This window comes from Colossoma macropomum, unplaced genomic scaffold (assembly GCF_904425465.1).
Source record: "Colossoma macropomum unplaced genomic scaffold, Colossoma_macropomum, whole genome shotgun sequence".
NCBI classification, from domain to species: domain Eukaryota; kingdom Metazoa; phylum Chordata; class Actinopteri; order Characiformes; family Serrasalmidae; genus Colossoma; species Colossoma macropomum.
In genome coordinates, this window is record NW_023494801.1 from 32,055,137 (window position 1) to 32,072,442 (window position 17,306).

The 17,306-nt window shown below is 39.7% G+C and overlaps 1 protein-coding gene across 1 annotated transcript in view; it reads left to right on the forward strand.

Moving 5' to 3' along the window:
- The window catches only part of shank1 (SH3 and multiple ankyrin repeat domains 1), a 204,788-nt gene that overhangs the window by 102,064 nt on the left and 85,418 nt on the right, over positions 1-17,306 (forward strand). The window contains exons 3-6 of the mRNA XM_036589679.1: positions 4,609-4,812; positions 5,953-6,024; positions 6,315-6,423; positions 16,817-16,971. Of these exons, the coding sequence (XP_036445572.1) occupies positions 4,609-4,812; positions 5,953-6,024; positions 6,315-6,423; positions 16,817-16,971 (540 nt within the window). The remainder of the gene's footprint in view (positions 1-4,608; positions 4,813-5,952; positions 6,025-6,314; positions 6,424-16,816; positions 16,972-17,306) is intronic.

The following is a 17,306-nucleotide window of genomic DNA, read 5'->3' on the forward strand; positions in this document are numbered from 1 at the left end:
CCGAACACACACACTCACACACTTGCTTACCCACACACACACACACACACACACACACACACACACACACACACATACACACCTCCTCACTGAGACAGGCACCTGCACACTCAAACACACATGTGCGTACACACACACACAGGCACCTGCACACTCAAACACACATGTGCGTACACACACACGCAGGCACCTGCACACTCAAACACACACACAGGTATCTGCACACTCACACACACACACAGATAGGCACCTGCACACTCAAACACACACACACACACACAGACAGGCACCTGCACACTCAAACACACACACACACAGATACACAGACACAGACAGGCACCTGCACACTCAAACACACACACAGGTATCTGCACACACACACAGATAGGCACCTGCACACTCAAACACACACACACACACACACACACACACACACACAGGCACTTGCACATTTAAACGAACACACTCACAGGCACCCACACACACACAGAGGCACATGCACACTCATACACACACACAGTTCTAGAGAAATCGCTATGGTGATGATGACCATCACCACCAACCTAGCGTCACTGTACATAAGTTATTAGAAACTTACCCACTCAGTTCCCAGGAGCTTTGCCTGGGCCTTTGAGGCCAACAGCCCCGAACAGTGTTAAACCATACTGGAGACTGAGGGAGACATGCGCATGCGCCATAGAGTCCTCAGAGCTCCAACAGCCGCAGGAATATCTTTCTCTCTTCTTTTCTCTTGTGTTATATGCTTTTGTTTACAAGACGCACCAATCAATAATGCTAAATTCCTGATGTAGAGCCTCCCTTTAAATAAAAAAAATAACACTGCACATTTTACACTATAATTAAAGAAGTCTGGGGGGGGACAACCCAAAACTGTCCTATACACAACTGGGCCGAGCCCTGAAACTTTACATGCCCAGCCAACACCGTCGCCTATTAACAGAATCAGAAGGAAACATTTTTGGATATTAAACACAATGCACCATTGCATTCCTTTAATCATGAAAGGGTTCTTCTGATTAATGGAGAATGTGCTGTAGATGATGCTATATAGAACCTTTTTAAAAAGGGTTCTTCTATTGTGACATATACCCACCATTGTGATAGTACCCACCCAAAAATGTTGATCTAAGGACAGTATTTATTCATTTAAGGTGGAAAAAAGGAACGAAGATGCAACAACTTAGCAACTTTGCCTTTTTTACACAGAAATCTTAGAGGGGCTTCTAAGTGAGAGCCCCCTCCCCCCATTCTATACACACACTTCTAAAGCATTTACTGCCCCCCCTAGCCACATTAATTGATAACAGAAGAAACCGTGGGAACAGAGAGAAGCACAAGCAGCTCCAGCTATGGATCAATCCTGCCTCAAGGTCATATTCAGTGTTCTTTTCCAGCTGTTGGCTCACTTCTGACCAGCACTGCACTAAAAACTCCAAATCCCTGCTCCACACTCTCCACTCTGGGGTTTGGACGCTGTGCAGCCTTATCTGTATGGGAGCCCTACAGCACTACAGCATGCCAAACTCACTACACGCACCGTGCCAGCCCTCATAGCCTACTTACACTATCATTTGTATTCCTCACACACGCCCATGTGTCTGACTGCAGCCCAGCACTGTTTGGAACAGTAAAACCAGCACGGCTGTGGACGCGTGCAGCACTGCGACTCCCTGCTTATGACTTTGGAGACGGTTTCTGATGGACAGTTGCTGGTCCGCGAGCTGCTAATCCGACACCCCCTGCTGTTTCACCCGTTTTCACTCCGGCCTCCTGTGGAGACCTCCTCAGAGAGAGATCGCCGAGTCGCCCTCTAGTGTCCGTCTCATAGCAATGCCAGTGTAGTCTGCATCAAAAATGCATGATAGGCTTGTCCTGGCTTTAAGCATAACCCAAACTAGCCATTGTTTATTCAAAATACGCAAAAAACTTCAGCAGTAAAATTATAGGCACTTAGAATAGATCTTGAAATATCATATGAATACTTGAAATATTCTAAATTTAAACCTCCCCAGGGGCTCGGTCTTTTAAACCTACCTATCTCTTGATCTAGACACCTGCCGTCCTGTCTTTGCTGCAAGTTCATCCATTCTTGCGCTCAGTTTCTGAGCTGCTGAGCTGATGTTAAGTGTTTATATTGGTTGAACTGCAGCTGAAATGCAGTTAGTGTGTTTGTTGATCTGACTGGTGTGGAATTGTGTAGAATTGTGTAGATTTGAGGTGTAACCACTGTCCCATAGACTGTTGTTGGGGTGGAAGAGTCAGAGCGCACACTACGTTGCTGTGCATGCTGGGAACTGTAGTGGAGCGCATTGTGAAACAGGCTAATATTAACAGAACATTAAAATACTTTTGTGGGCTGGATAGGATTGTGTTTGACACATGAAGCTTAAGGGGATCGTTTGTCCAACTATGTACATAATTTCCCTCTTATAGTCCATCAGCCAAGACCGGTTTAGTGTCTGAAGTTGGTATCTTTAGTTTTGCCCTGGAGCTACGAGGCTAATGCATTATACTGTATATATTGTGCAATCTATTGCATTGTGCCGTTCAATATAATATGAATTAAACAATAGTGTGTACTAATAATTAAACAAACAAGCCCACAATGAGGGCACACCCTCCTATTTACCTGAAAATCAAGAGCAGACACTTCTTATATTACGACAGTATATTAGCTCAGGGATAACATTTTAGCTTGTGGCTAGCACATCGTTATAAAATATTACACTATTATAATGTTGAATGCTCTAATAAATGCTCTCACTGAAATTGGAAGCCTTAACATATTAACATAAGGAGCATTTTCAGACATTTCTTCTTTTTGCTGTAAAAACTGATTGAATCATATGTAAAAAAAAGTAGCGTCATGCTAACTGATGGCCTAAATTATCACATGATCGCTTCAGACTGTGTGGAGTTGCTCAGTAATCGCTAATACACTTGCTTATGTGGTTTTCTGACACTGACACACTGTTATCTATGACACTTTTATCTCAGAGATGGTCACTGCTCCATTTTTAGCTATGCATCTATGTTTATAGACAATAAGTGTGTGATGACTTAGTCATAAAGTTTACACAATGCTACACTTTCAATGCTGCAATGCTTCTATATAGCACCAAAAAGGGTTCTTCTATTGTTACGATGTCAAGCTTGTTACAATAGAAGAACCATCTTGGGTGCTACATAGAACCCTTTTCAAAAAGGTCTATATAAAACCATCTACAGCACATTCACCGTCAATCTGAAGAACACTTTTGTGATGCAAAGAACCATTTAATTATACAAAGGGTTCTTTAAGTGCTAATAGTTCTATACAGAATCATTTTCTTTACCAAAGAACCCTTGAAAAACATCTTTTTTAAATGTGTAGGACTCTGACTAGTGTTTAAAAGGGACTGACAATGCTGTCCTTGGATCAGATAGATGCTATTACCCAAAAGCGTCCTTCTATTGTTACGATGTCAGGCTTGTTACAAAGGAAAAACCTTTTTGGGTGCTACATAGAACCACTTTCAGAAATGTTCTATATAGAACCATCTACAGTACATTCTCCATCAATCTGAAGAACACTTTTGTGATGCAAAGAATCCTTTAATCATGCAAAAGTTTTTTGAGTGTTCGATGTTCTATATAAAACCATTTTTTTGACTAAAGAACCCTTGAAGAACCATCTTTTTAAGTGTGTAGGACTCTGGTTAGTCTTTAAAAGGGATTGACAATGCTGTCCTTAGATCATCACACATTTTCGGGCAGATGCTATCACCCAAAAGGGTTCTTCTATTGTTACGATGTCAGGCTTGTTACAAAGGAAAAACCTTTTTGGGTGCTACATAGAACCATTTTCAGAAAGGTTCTATATAGAACCATCTACAGCACATTCTCCATCAACCTGAAGAACCCATTTGAGATGCAAAGAACCCTTTAATAATGCAAAGGGTTCTTTGAGTGTTCATATATAAAACCATTTTCCTTACTAAAGAACTCTTGAAACACCATCTTTTTAAGAGTGTAATTGGTAGAAGATTCCATTTCTTGTTAGCTACATTAGCCTAGCCGTAGCTAGCTTCTCCAGTGCAAAACTAAAGAGCTTCAGACATCAAACATTCACTGGCTGATCAACTACATTAAAGGCAAAATAGGAAATTATGTGCACTTAATTACTCAAGTAATGCAGATATGTGATCACTATTTCTGTGTAGGTTGGCAGCTTTATTGCTCTGCCACAGATTATTTGTGTGCAGTAGTCAGTGAGATCCAGGTCACTGCCAAATTACAGTTTATCCATGTTAGGTAAAGTGGTGGAGGTGGGAGAAATTTCTGTCTCATTTTGCCCGGCGGTCATCTCGTCTTTGTTGTATTGGGGTGAAAAATGAAGCGCAGAGTGAAGGTCGCTCTCAACACTGTTAAAAATGTATGAGGCAGAAATCTCTACTTTTTCATAAGCTGTAGGTTAGTGCTCACTTACTTTTCTGCTTCAAATCTTTAAATAGGTTTTGTGAATCCTAGGTTTGTGTGATCTCCGTGAAGGGTATTTACATCTTTCTCTTTCTCTCTCTCTCTCTCTCTCTCTCTCTCTCTCTGCAGAAGTGCTTGCGGTTTAACCCTGAAGCCACGGTATGGAAGGCGAAGCAGCAGGTGCTGTGCAGTCTGACCGAGTCTCTACGAGATGTCCTAAACTACGGTCTCTTCCAGCCGGCCACTGATGGACATGACGCCAAGTTCCTGGAGGAGGAGAGGCCACTCCGAGATTACCCACAATCCTTTGAGAAAGGGGTGCCATACTTGGAGGTAGCACTCACAAAAATAAGTAATGACAACTTGATGCAGACACAAACGAAGGTCTGAACGACATGATTGTTTAGGGAAAGGTTATTAAAGGATAGGCGTTGGTGTAGAGTAGGTTATGTGTAGGGTAGTGTAGGTTATGTGTAGGGTAGTTAGGTTGGGGGTAGGTGTAGGGTAGGTTACGTGTAGGGTGGTTAAGGTTAGGGGTAGGTGTAGAGTAGGTTATGTGTAGGGTAGTTAAGGTTAGGGGTAGGTGTAGGGTAGTTGATGTGTAGGTAGTTAAGGTTAGGAGGAGGTGTAGGGTAGATTATATGTAGAATAGTTAGGGTTGGGGGAGGTTTTAGTTAGGAGTATGGGGAAGGTTATATGTAGGGTAGTTATAGGTAGCAGTAGGTTATGTCTAGGGCGGTTATGCACCATTCTCTAGGAATGACATCATCTATACACAAATATCCTTCCCATTACACTTTAGTTTGTACTGTAAAGAAGTCAAAAGGCTTAAATCAGAACCAGGAATCAAACCCCAAGCTGTCTAATGAAAATCTCTGATAAAGGTGACTGAGACGGTCCACATTCGGGCTATCACATAATTTGTCGTGAATGTGCGTGGTAGGAAGCAGTTCCTCAGATCTTTCGTTACCTTGGTGATATCTCGGTTCTGCACCATCGTGAGTCATAAAAGGCTTTTTCGAAGGCAAATTGTTATTGGCATATCATAGGGCCGCACCGTTTATTTCAAAACTGATGAAAAATGGTTTGAGATCTTAATTTGTGCAGGTTTGCACTTAAAAGGTAACTGTGATAAGGACCTGGCCACATTTGCATTGTGCTAATTAAGGTTCCTGGCCCAGTTTCCCAAAGCATTGTTCTGTTAATATCACATTAACAGGTAGACAAAGTGTTCAAAGTGATAACTGTTCTACACTGATCTTCCTGCTCCAGTGCTGTTGGAAAAGTCAGACCCTGGTCTGTACGTTGCCAGAGGCCTCAGTCGAGTTATTTCATCCTCTGCCTTGGATCCAGTTTGCTTGCAAGGACATAAAATGTGATTTTGGGACGAATCACTGCCGTGTTCTTGGCATCCTGTTATGGGTCTGTCTCTCTTGTACTCATTGTGTCTCTTTCTTTCTCCCTCTGAAACAGTTTCGCTACAAAACCAGAGTATACAAGCAGACAAACCTCGACGAGAAACAACTTGCCAAGCTGCACACCAAGGTACTTGGCCTAGAGCCATTCGATTTTAATTGGAAAGAGTCAAATGGGTTGTGTTCTTCGTCTGTGTCTGTGTGTTTAGATTTGGTCCCTTGTGTGTTCGCGAGAGGGAATTTGTGCACAGAACCCTTAATTGTGTGCTGTTTCACACTCTGTGTGTGTCTGTGCATATACGCCTCAATGGCTGGGTGTGTGTTTGCATGCTTGAATAAGGTAAAACGTCCAACAGTTATTCCTCAGAGCATTGGCGGACTGATGGTCTGACGCTGTGCTGTCTCTGTCTCCCCCTACAGGCCAGTCTGAAGAAGTTCATGGACTACATCCAAACTGGAGCTGTAGAGAAGGTCGCCAAGTTTCTGGACAAAGGGCTTGATCCCAACTATCATGACCCTGATACAGGAGGTGAGGGTCATGATGCTTTTTTAGTGTGGGTTTTAGTGGAAACCAATCCATGAAAAATGAATGGTTTAATATTCAGTTCTTCAGTTCAGTTTTTTCTATTCAGTTTTTTCTCAGTTAGTATGGTTCACTATGCTCTTTGTAATGGTCAACCACTGACCAGGATGCAGCATCTGTGATAACTGGGAGAAAATCGCAGCTTTTGTATAATGTGTTTTAACTTAGATCTGTGAAGAAAGGGGATGTTTTCTGGCTGGGGGTTGATTCCATTCAGAAGACTCTCATCAGAGTCCGTCATTGCGCTTCTGTGTATAATTTAAAACTGCGGTGGAGCACAGCATTGTGAAACCGTATCACGTCACGTAGCTATGGAGTTAATTTTGTGTCAAAAGTTTCAAATAAAATAATAAAATCCACAAGCAAAAATGTCCAAAATATTTAGCAAATACAAATAATGAAAGTTAATTCAAACTTAACTTTTCAAAAACATTACTACTTATTTTCACTCAGTCTGACAAAAATGTATTACTCATTTTGACAGTTTTTGCTTTAATTTTTTTCTATTTGCTGATTTTGCTGCTATATTTTTTGCTTCTGGAATCGCACTTTTGCTTCTGACATTTGGCACTTTTTAACAGGGGGCGGGTCTTAGAAGTGGGCGTTCACCTGCCCTCTCTATTGGTCAACTGATTTGGAGTGACGGGTCTTCTGAACACATAGCCACGCCCACTGTGTGAGCTGTGATCTACCTCAAACATGGCAGAGCATTTTGCACTCAGTATAGTAACGTTATTGCCAGAGAGGATTGCACTGACATGTCTACGTGTTCAGAAGACCTGTCACACACAAATCAGTAGACCAATCGAGAGGGCAGACGAATGCAAATATACCTGCACTGGCATCATTTTTAAGTACCTTGGTATAAATCAACACAGTAGCACTACTAAGTTGTTAAGAATGTAGACGCGTGCGGTTAATATTTGAAAAAGAGGCTGTACTAGTTTGTCTAATCAAGGTCAAAAAACAGGCAAAGGTCAAAGCTAAAATGAGCCAACAATTTACAAACATAACCAAGATAAATCCAGTCAACCATAGTCCAAAAAAGGGCTCAAGCAAAAGGTGGCGTCGAAAATAAAAACAGTGGGTCAGATACACAAAAGAAGATCAGAACACAGACAAAAATGCTCAGTAGCTCTATGAAAAAAGCAATACCTGGCAACTAACCTAGCCTAACGCCTGAGCATATAGACTAACTGGATCTAATCACATGATACATAAAACAGTTGAAGAACATTAATAGTCAGGGGGAGGCTGATCTCTGATAGGTGGAACCAGGTGGCCATTAAAAGGCAGGGGAAGCTGATCTCTGATAGGTGGAACCAGGTGGCCATTAATAGGCAGGGGAAGCTGATCTCTGATAGGTGGAACTAGGTGGCCATTAATAGGCAGGGGAAGCTGATCTCTGATAGGTGAAACCAGTTGACCTTGACGTCACATGCTCACCCAGAGAGTTCTAGGAACTGGAGTTCTGAGAGTCATGGCTGTAAGGAAGCGTGACAAAGAGAGTGAGGAAGTGTTTAAAAGTATTAAAAATTCAAACTTGATTTGTCAATCATGAATAAATATTGCTCCATGACTGTACAACCATGTTTTATATCTTTGTGTTATAGCACTTTTTTATGGTATCCTTATGGTTAAGAATTACAGTACCAAAGACGGAGCCTGAAGCCAATGAATGAACTTGCATTAATGGAATAAGTATTCAAGTAGAAGTACAAGTAGCTACTAAAACAACTTGAGTAAAAAAGTTTAGGTCCCAAAACTACTTCAGCAACTTGAGGAACTACAGTGGAACTTTTTTCATCCAGCACATCAGCACTGGAACTTAAGTTTGTTAGGCTCCATTGGTCTATAATAAAATGTTAGGTCTCCAAACTGAGTGGTGTGAGCAACAGTAAAGCAGTCCAGGAGCTAAACTCAGCAGAATACTGTGAAGTGGAATGTGAATGAGACGTAATGAAGTAGGCCTAACAGCTACGAGGTGCACCCTGGTTGCCTTTCTAGGCTGAATTCGTGAAAGCTTCATGAAGAACTAAGGGTGTTAAGGGCCCGCATGCTACTTTTTCATACATTTTATTTTCCCTTGAGGTCCATTTATAAGATTTGTATGTTTTTATGTACCAAAAATCATTTCTACCATTTTCCAGCCTCTCTTTATCAATTAGAATTAAACAGGCAGTGTTTTATACTGTGCCTTTTAAGCTCTATTCGAGCTGGATTAGTTTTACCAGAGGAGGTCCAGTAATGTAACATGTGTGTGACAAAGAATCTGTGTAATTTCCCCAAATTACCCCAAATAGCCTGGGTCAAAACATCGTTGTGCAGATGTTTATGTCAGCATTATGTGACAGGTGTCGCAAACTGGCATATAGACTAGCATTAGGCTAGTAAAGTGGGTTCATTCAACTTACCAAATGCTGCCAAACAAGTCAGAAAACGCATTGCTTTGTGTGAGGTACTTTTGAGTTGTTTCATTTTCCTTTCTTTATAATTCAACCATCACCAAAAACAGTTCATAGTCTTGTCATGAACTTGAGGATTAAGGAATTGAGTCAAATCAAGCTAACAACAAACTCGTCTTCAGGTTGCAAAAAGAAAAAGGAAAAAAGAAGGTGCCGTTATGACATTACTGTGACTATTACACTACTGTGTTGATTCAGGCACTGTTACTGTTACTGAGGGAGCTCTGAGTTTGGCGAGTCACAGAAGGCAATTACATAGCAGACGTGTAAAACTATCTAGGATGGCCAATCAAATTTCACCCCTTTAAAATTGGGCATGCGTGGGACATCCCAGCTGCACCGTGAATGGGTAGTGGGTAGTGAATGGTAGGTTTTGACTTTGACAGTGTTTACACATTGCTTCAACCTTAAAAAAGCAAAGGAAAGTGTAATTTTTTTTATTTTTATTTTTTATTTTTTTTAATAATATGGCCCCTTTAAGACGAAGAGTTGAATGACCACAACTTTAAGACTACAATGAAAATGAGCTTTACTGTGTTTTATCCTCAGTGGTGTGAATAATGGCTCTGGCGCCGTTATATGTATTTTAATCATTAAATAATTCATTCATTTACTCAATAATTCTTTCATTCCGCACTGAGAGGTTCATAAGAACTCTTTCTCAGAAAATAAATCAAGAGGTTTTCAAATATTGTTAGAAAAATTGTGATTATTTTTTCAGTCTACTTATCCTCTATACCCATTACATTCAAGAGCCAATCATAAATAGCGCGAGACATTTACTTTGAATTTAAATGGCTTTAACCGTTAGGCTGCTTCAGTTGAACTCTCCCAGCGCCTGAAGAGACAGTAGCGAAATACAGGAAAAACACCCAAACGTTCAAGAAATTTCGGTGAATTAAAACAAAAATACCAGACCTAACTGGTCGCTTTGGTGGAGAAAATCGTTCTCCTGATAGGAGACGCTGTGTTTCCGACAACACTCACTCAGAAGCTGCTGAAAATAGGTGGGTTAGTTAGCCAGCAAGCTAACGGCTGAATGTATTTGCTCCGTCTCTTTAGTTAATCCCGACTTAAAATACTACACGCATTGTACAAATACAGACAACTCTTTATTTCATACTTATTACGTTTATGGTCAGCATGTTGAGGGTATGTCTTACATTTAGTAATTGAACCGTTTAAACGTTGATATAAGTAGCTCTGTTTTTCGTTATTATTTGTTGTATAACGTTAGTGTCCAAAAGAATCGATTCTTCGACTCCATCACGTCTGGGAGTAGAAGTTCGACTCTTGGCCAAGAGTCGAAATGCTTGGAGTCGATTCCGTGTTTTTTACTTGTAATCGGCTCAGATCTCACACATTTTTGTTCCGTCCGCTCTTCATTTTCTCCATGATTTGGGTTGCAACAAACAATTATTAGAAAAGGTACAACGAAAACGAAAACTAAAGCCAAGTAATATTTTTCGCAGAGCGTTGTAAAAAAGAGGTTGAAGCTGAGTCTTGTTCAAATTACCGTTCCACCTTAAATGGCGCTGCAGTTACGTTCAGGCGCCGGCGCAGCATTTAGGTGACTGCTGCGTCATTTAAGGTGGACCGGAAAAGTCGAATGAGAAGCTGGCGAATAGGAAGCCAACTTCAGCTTCTTAAAAAGAGGTACAAGATAACATCCAGCTTTTTCTTTTTCAAAGAATTAAATAATTCAGAATCGGTTTCTTTTCAAAGAGTTCTGACTACAGTAATGATTTTCTCAGCACATCACTCTACCCCTTATTACGTGAAATACATACCTACATACATCCATCCATCATCTAAACCGCTTATCCTTCTGGGTCGCGGTGGGGTGCTGGAGCCTATCCCAGCTGTCATTGGGCAGAAGGCAGGATACACCCTGGACAGGTCGCCAGTCCATCGCAGGGCAGACAGACAGACATACACAGTCACACACACTCACACCTAGGGGCAATTTAGCGTGTCCAATCAGCCTGACTGCATGTTTTTGGACTGTGGGAGGAAACCGGAGTACCCGGAGGAAACCCACGCAGACACGGGGAGAACAGGCAAACTCCACATTATGTGAAATAAATAAGCTGAATTTTTGTCATATCACTATAATCTGTAGCTTCTCAAAATTGGATAAACTACGTTTTTGATGGTTTAATCACTGCTGTATCCCTTTGTCACCAGTTCTGGGGCTGTCTTAGAATAAAGTGTCTTAGAATAAAGTCGACTCCATCGTTTCCAGTGGTAGAGTCTTTCTATAATTTGGGGTACCATCCATGTTCATTGATGATAATTATATTTATTCATACTATTTTCTTCAAAAATGTCATATTTTACATATTAATCAAAAGCATGTTATAGTATCACTTAGACATGAAATTTGTGATAATGTTCCTAAATTGACAGTATTTGCTATGTCCGCTTTTTTAGTTGAGAGCGTCTTGGTTTCAAAATTATGAATAAAAACGACTGAAGTGAACAATTACTATTTTTTACTTTTTATTTATTTCAAAAGTTTATATACTTAAGAAAAATAATATTTTAAATTTGATTTTTTCTTTTAAATAATTTAAATATCTTAATTTATTAGTGTCCACAAAAGTTCTGTCAACTATGTTACTAGAATTCTCCCTTGTGGCTCAAAAACAGTTTGTCCCATCCTCTCATTTTTTTCAATATTTTATTTATAATAGTACATTGTCAATGAGTATATTAATTCACTGTTAACTATGTTACATACATTTGTACTGGTTGCAATTTTTTGTGATTTTAGTTTAATTATATATACAAATTAGACATCAGTCTGTTCAAGAAAATGACATGTGGTCAGCAGGTCAAGGCCTACCCCTGAAGTTATCCACTTTATCATTGAATTCTTTATGCATTGAAAGTTTTGATAGAATTTTGTACTCCTGCCTTGAAATAAACATAGTGCTGGTGGTTAATGTTTCCAGTCAACTTTGTTACTTGTATCAGCTGAGGGTCAACTGTGTTACACCTCATTTTTATTCAAATTTATTCAAATTTAAAATACATAAAATGGTGTTTCTGACTTTTGCAGGACATTACATAAGTATTAAAATCACCTGTATGGTGTTTTATAGTACAAAAAAATGTCTGTAATGACAGTGCTGTACATATCACATGTATATCTGAGAAAAAAATCAATTCTTAATTATTTTCAAAACATCATTGTATATATGGCACAATAGACTCATTAGCCCTTAAAATTGCCTTACTTGAAGTGCAGGATTTAATCAAATGACTGTAATCACATACAGTTTGTCTGTAACATAGTGACCAAAATGATTAGTGAAAACATCCTTTTGCTTAAAAAAAATTAAACAAATATTTAATGTTTAAGTTTTGCAACTAGTTAATATGCTACACTGAAGGAGTATACTAATTTTAACCACTGATCCTTCTTATGAGAGAGAATTGTGAAATGTACCCCAAATTATAGACTGACCCAGTAGGAGTCGAGAATTGGAGTTGTGATTTCAGCTGAGGCTGTCGTAAGACATATATTGACTTGGTCTTAGCAGACAGGTTAACAAATACATTAAGAAAGTTATAACAAAGTTTTTGTAGAATAACAATTTATCTAAAGGCAATGAAAAGGTAAAATAATATGGGGGAAACGCACATTTCAGAAGATTAAATGGCGCTGCAGTTTGTCCTAAAATGATTTTGTGAATCTATCCCTATGGTCTAAAACTCAGGGTCCTATACCATGTAAATCACAGCATCCTATGATATAGATGCTGAATACTCATTTAAATGATAGATTTTGCAGCAGAACGTTCCTACAGCTCTGAATAGTTTAAACGCCACCCATGCTGAGCCACACTCAAATGCTTGCATATGCGTCTGCATCAGACCTGCATGAATATTCAATGAACATATTTGGGATACGCACAGCTGCATGTTTATACGTGACTCATGCTGTCTCTCTGTATGTTCCTCAGAGGTTTGATCATGTATCAAAAGAGCCTCAAAACTCTTTCTAGACTCCTTCAAACCACATGCAGAAAAAAAGCTGTCCGTAATACAAGCGCAACCCCAAGTAGACACGGACAAGTTATGCAAGCATGCGACCAGATACAGTCGTCCAACCTCAACCTTTACATAGCGCTCATACTAAAGCAATAAGCCTTGAGGGGTCGTGCGCTACTGCGAGTTTATCACGACGCGAAGCAGAGTAAAACTCCCTTCCCTGGTCTCAAGTGGTTTGTTGCATTTATAAAATGGTGACCAACATGAAATATGATAAAATGCACAATTTTCAGAACATAACTTGAGCTATTATTAGTAATAATCGACATAAACAAGTATTCCGCTAAGAAATGTAGTTCCTTTAGAGTTTGGTATCGTTGCCAAGCAACCATGGACGCTGAATGAGGAGATCACTCGGTCACTCATCGCTGTATATTGCAGACATTTCATGATTTTTTTTTCATGATTTTTTTCAATTTTGTCATATAACAATGATCATGTAATAATACAGCACTGTGTAATGCAAAACTTTTCCTTTATAAGTACATTTTGGTCACCAAATTACCACCACGAGTCTTATTTAGCACCAATCCAGCAGCGCCCTCTTCTCGTGCTGGGGCTGAATCTCAAATGGCTCCCTGCTCCCTACATAGTGCACTATGTTGGAATTTAAATACTGGATCCTGAACCCCAACGGAGCAAAATATAGCTAAAAAAATATAGTCATTTGGGACTCAGACACATCCATACTCGATGATGCACTATTTGACTGTAGAGGCTAGAATTTCTAAACTTTAATAGCTAGCACACTATTTAGGGAGTACAAAGCCGTTTGGGAGTGTGACGTGACTTCTGACTGAAACACGGACATTTGAGGTGCGTGAGACATTCAAGTGACATTTTTAGACTTTTATACTGCCTTTTCACAGTTAATCATACTGATACTGTAAGTGCTTTAATTCAAGCCTGTGATATTAATGATTGAGTTGTTTAGGCTGTTTGCTATCTTTTAACCTGTTAGCTAGCTGAACAGTCTAGTTAAGATCATAAGTTACCAGCTGCTCAGTTTAAACAAAATCCACGTTCTTACTGCATCAATATACTCGGTGGTCCATGCGAGCAGCGTAAGAGTCATAGATAATTTCAATAACAGCACAATAACAGCACAAGTGGCGCAGTGATACAGAGTTCAGTTGTTGTGAGAAGGTCATAGGTGTGCATATATCATGGATTTTTCAATGGCTTTGAAGTTTTTTCTTAAATGTGTTCTTGAGAAAGGTCCTAAGAAAAAGTCTACATCAGATTCATGACATGTTTTTTTTAGATTTTTGCTAATATTTTGAATGAAAGATTAAAAAAAAAATTATTTAACACTTATTTTGCTCATGATTACCAGTATTTGTGGGGGGCACTGTATCTTTGGCCAGGACTGGAAAAGAGGTTAAATAAATAATAATAAAAATAAATAAGATAAATAAATAAATTATCCAGATCCTCTCATTTTAAATATTTAAAGAGATGTATCTTCTCAAATCATCAGTTTTAACTTCTATTTAGTTTCCTAAACCCTCTAATTTAAACCACTACAGGATATTTACCTAGCCAAATCTGCTCTTATCCAAAAGAGATCAAACTGTCCTCAGTTTTGGCCATTACATGATGAGCAGATGAGAAAAGTACAGTAGTAAAATAATACACTGAAAAAATTGTTTTGAGTTACGTCAGCTGCACTTTGTACAGTAGAATCAATGAAAGTCTTGTATTTAACTTGCTGGACTTGCAAAACGTCGACCAAACGTATGAACTGACAAGACACATTTGAAAAGTTTAACACCTTGTGCTGTCGACAACTGGCCTGAAGGGAATATTATTAGAGGTTTTTGGCGCGTTGCATGGTTGTGAGTGAAGTGAGAGACGGATGGTTTTGTTTCACGGTTTGGCTCCTCGGCGCTGTCACAGTCCTGCTGTTCTCGCCGCCAGCCTGTCAGACCCCTCTCACATCAGACCCCAGCCTGCCAACGGCAGAGTGACAACTGCACTGCCGCATGGTGCCTCTGGGCAGCAGCAGTGAGCCCAGAGAGATTGTCTTGATTGCTGGTTCCCAATTTTGGTCCTGAAGTTCTCCTGTCCTGCATATTTTGGTGTTTTCTTGCTGTAACATGCAGTTCTCTATGAAAGTAGTTAAGCAATAGATTGGTAGTGCCAAGCGTCAGCTAGAGGGCTGTAAAGCCTGGTAATTCAAATATATGCCCATACCTGACTTTGCCTTCCTTCAGAGTTAAATTGTATCTCAGCCTTTTCTTTCAAGGTCTTCAGGAGACGCTAGGAAGCTAGATGTTTGTAAGGTTGACGACCAGTGTGGTAAATGAGAAGGGTCTGACTGCAGAGCCGCAGATTTACACCCGCAGTTTCACTCCAGTAGTTTCAGGCCAGGAATGCATGCGCAGTAGGACAGCATGATTGTGCCATATAGACAGTCCTTATAGGAAAGTTCAGCGTTACAAGCGTCACATTCATATTTCAACCAGTGGCCGGTCTCCTCATTTATAATGTCTCTATTGTAAACGGTGTTTGTGCTGATTGTATGTGTTGCCATGTATATTATCATTCAGGAAGGGAGACCGCTGACAATATACAAATCAACCATCGGTAACTGGTTAAACCATAAGCCAAAACACATTACAAAACCATCAGAAACCAAAAGAAACACTTCATGGTTTCTGTGGGCCTTTTCAACAGGGATACGTTCAAAAACAAAAAAAAGTTTGTTTTAGACTAAAGTTTAATGTTATGCTCAGCTTAAGCCTGCTTGAGGTAAAATTCTATTCCTGCACACGTAATGCAAGTGTGCACATAAAGCCCCCATATTAAGGGTAGGTTAACTGAACTATGTGTCTAGATAATTAGTAATAAACCCGTTAGCTTGTTTAAACCAAACTTTGTTTTAGCCTAAAGTATAAAATATAACGTTAGCCCAACGCAAAGTTTTTTGCAAATTTATTGGAAACTCACATAAAATGACTGAAATGTTGATTAGCCTACAACTTGCAAACAAAACTGTGAACTTGAAAAAACAAAACAAAACTGTGGCTCTGCGGCTCTCCAGACAGATATTATTGCTGTAGATTGATGCAGCAGCTGCACATTTTAGTATTTTCCGCTTTTTTCTAAAACACCTTTTCCAGGTCTTCAATTCAAAACAGGCTGTATTTCGCTGTTGTCAAAACAAAACTTCCAAAATCTCCAAAATGATAACTTTTTAAGAGAAGAAAAAAACTTTATTTTTAATGTAAGTCAATGGAACCAAATGTTTTCCAAGTAATTTTTGGGCATTTCTTTTGGTCCATTCATCATGAAATTTACACACAGTGTGAAGGACCACAGGCATTTTCAAATTGTGTCAAAAACTGAAAAACGACAAAAATGGAGAGACAAGGTTTTGTTCCGAAAACAGCGATTTGTTGCTTAGTTTCCATATAAGGACTTGGGAGTGATGATACGTTGTGAATGTTAGCAGTGTTTATGTACTACATCAAAGTCTTTTATTACAAAAATTAAAGAAGAGTTAATGATTTTGTCATTTAAAGCAAGTACGCTGTCCTGCACCATTGCATTCTAGAACTAGAGACTGAGATGTGCACTTTATTTTTTGATGCACAGTTTTTCTCGTCATATTATTTATTTATTATTTTTACTTTTCACTGTTTGAAAAGTGAAAATAATAAAAAAATGAAAATTACTTTTTGTTACTGTTACAGGAATGTGGAATTTAAAAGAACTGCTTCTGGTCACAAGATTCAAATCAGGTTTACTCAGCAATGGTATGTGTGTTTTCCATAGTAATAATCAATTCACGTGTGAGTTTTGTGTTACAGAGACTCCCCTCACACTGGCTGTGCAGTGTGAGCCAGGGGCCGGGGAGGTGATCAGGGCCCTCGTGATGGGAGGAGCGCACATCGACTTCAGGGCCAAAGACGGCCTCACATCTCTGCACAAGGCCGTCCGAGCCCACGCACACACCGCCCTGCTGGTAAGAACACACACACTTTGGGCGCACTGCTCTCTGTCCCTGCCCCGGGGAAGTTGCACACTGCATATTTTCGTTTTTCCCCACAACACACTTAACTCAGCTCATGAAGGCAAGACAAGACAAGGCAAGGTCATTTATAAAGCACCTTTAATATAATGAAATTATTTAACCACGTGTACCCAACAAGCCCAGTATTGGGCCCCAAAAAGAATGAAAGCCGATTGTTTTAATCTGTGGCCGAAGGAGCTACAGTTGAACTGGAGCTTTCTGTGTGCTACCATTTATTTCTGTCACTGTATAAAATATGCACAAGGATTCCTTTCTCGTTGGGTGCA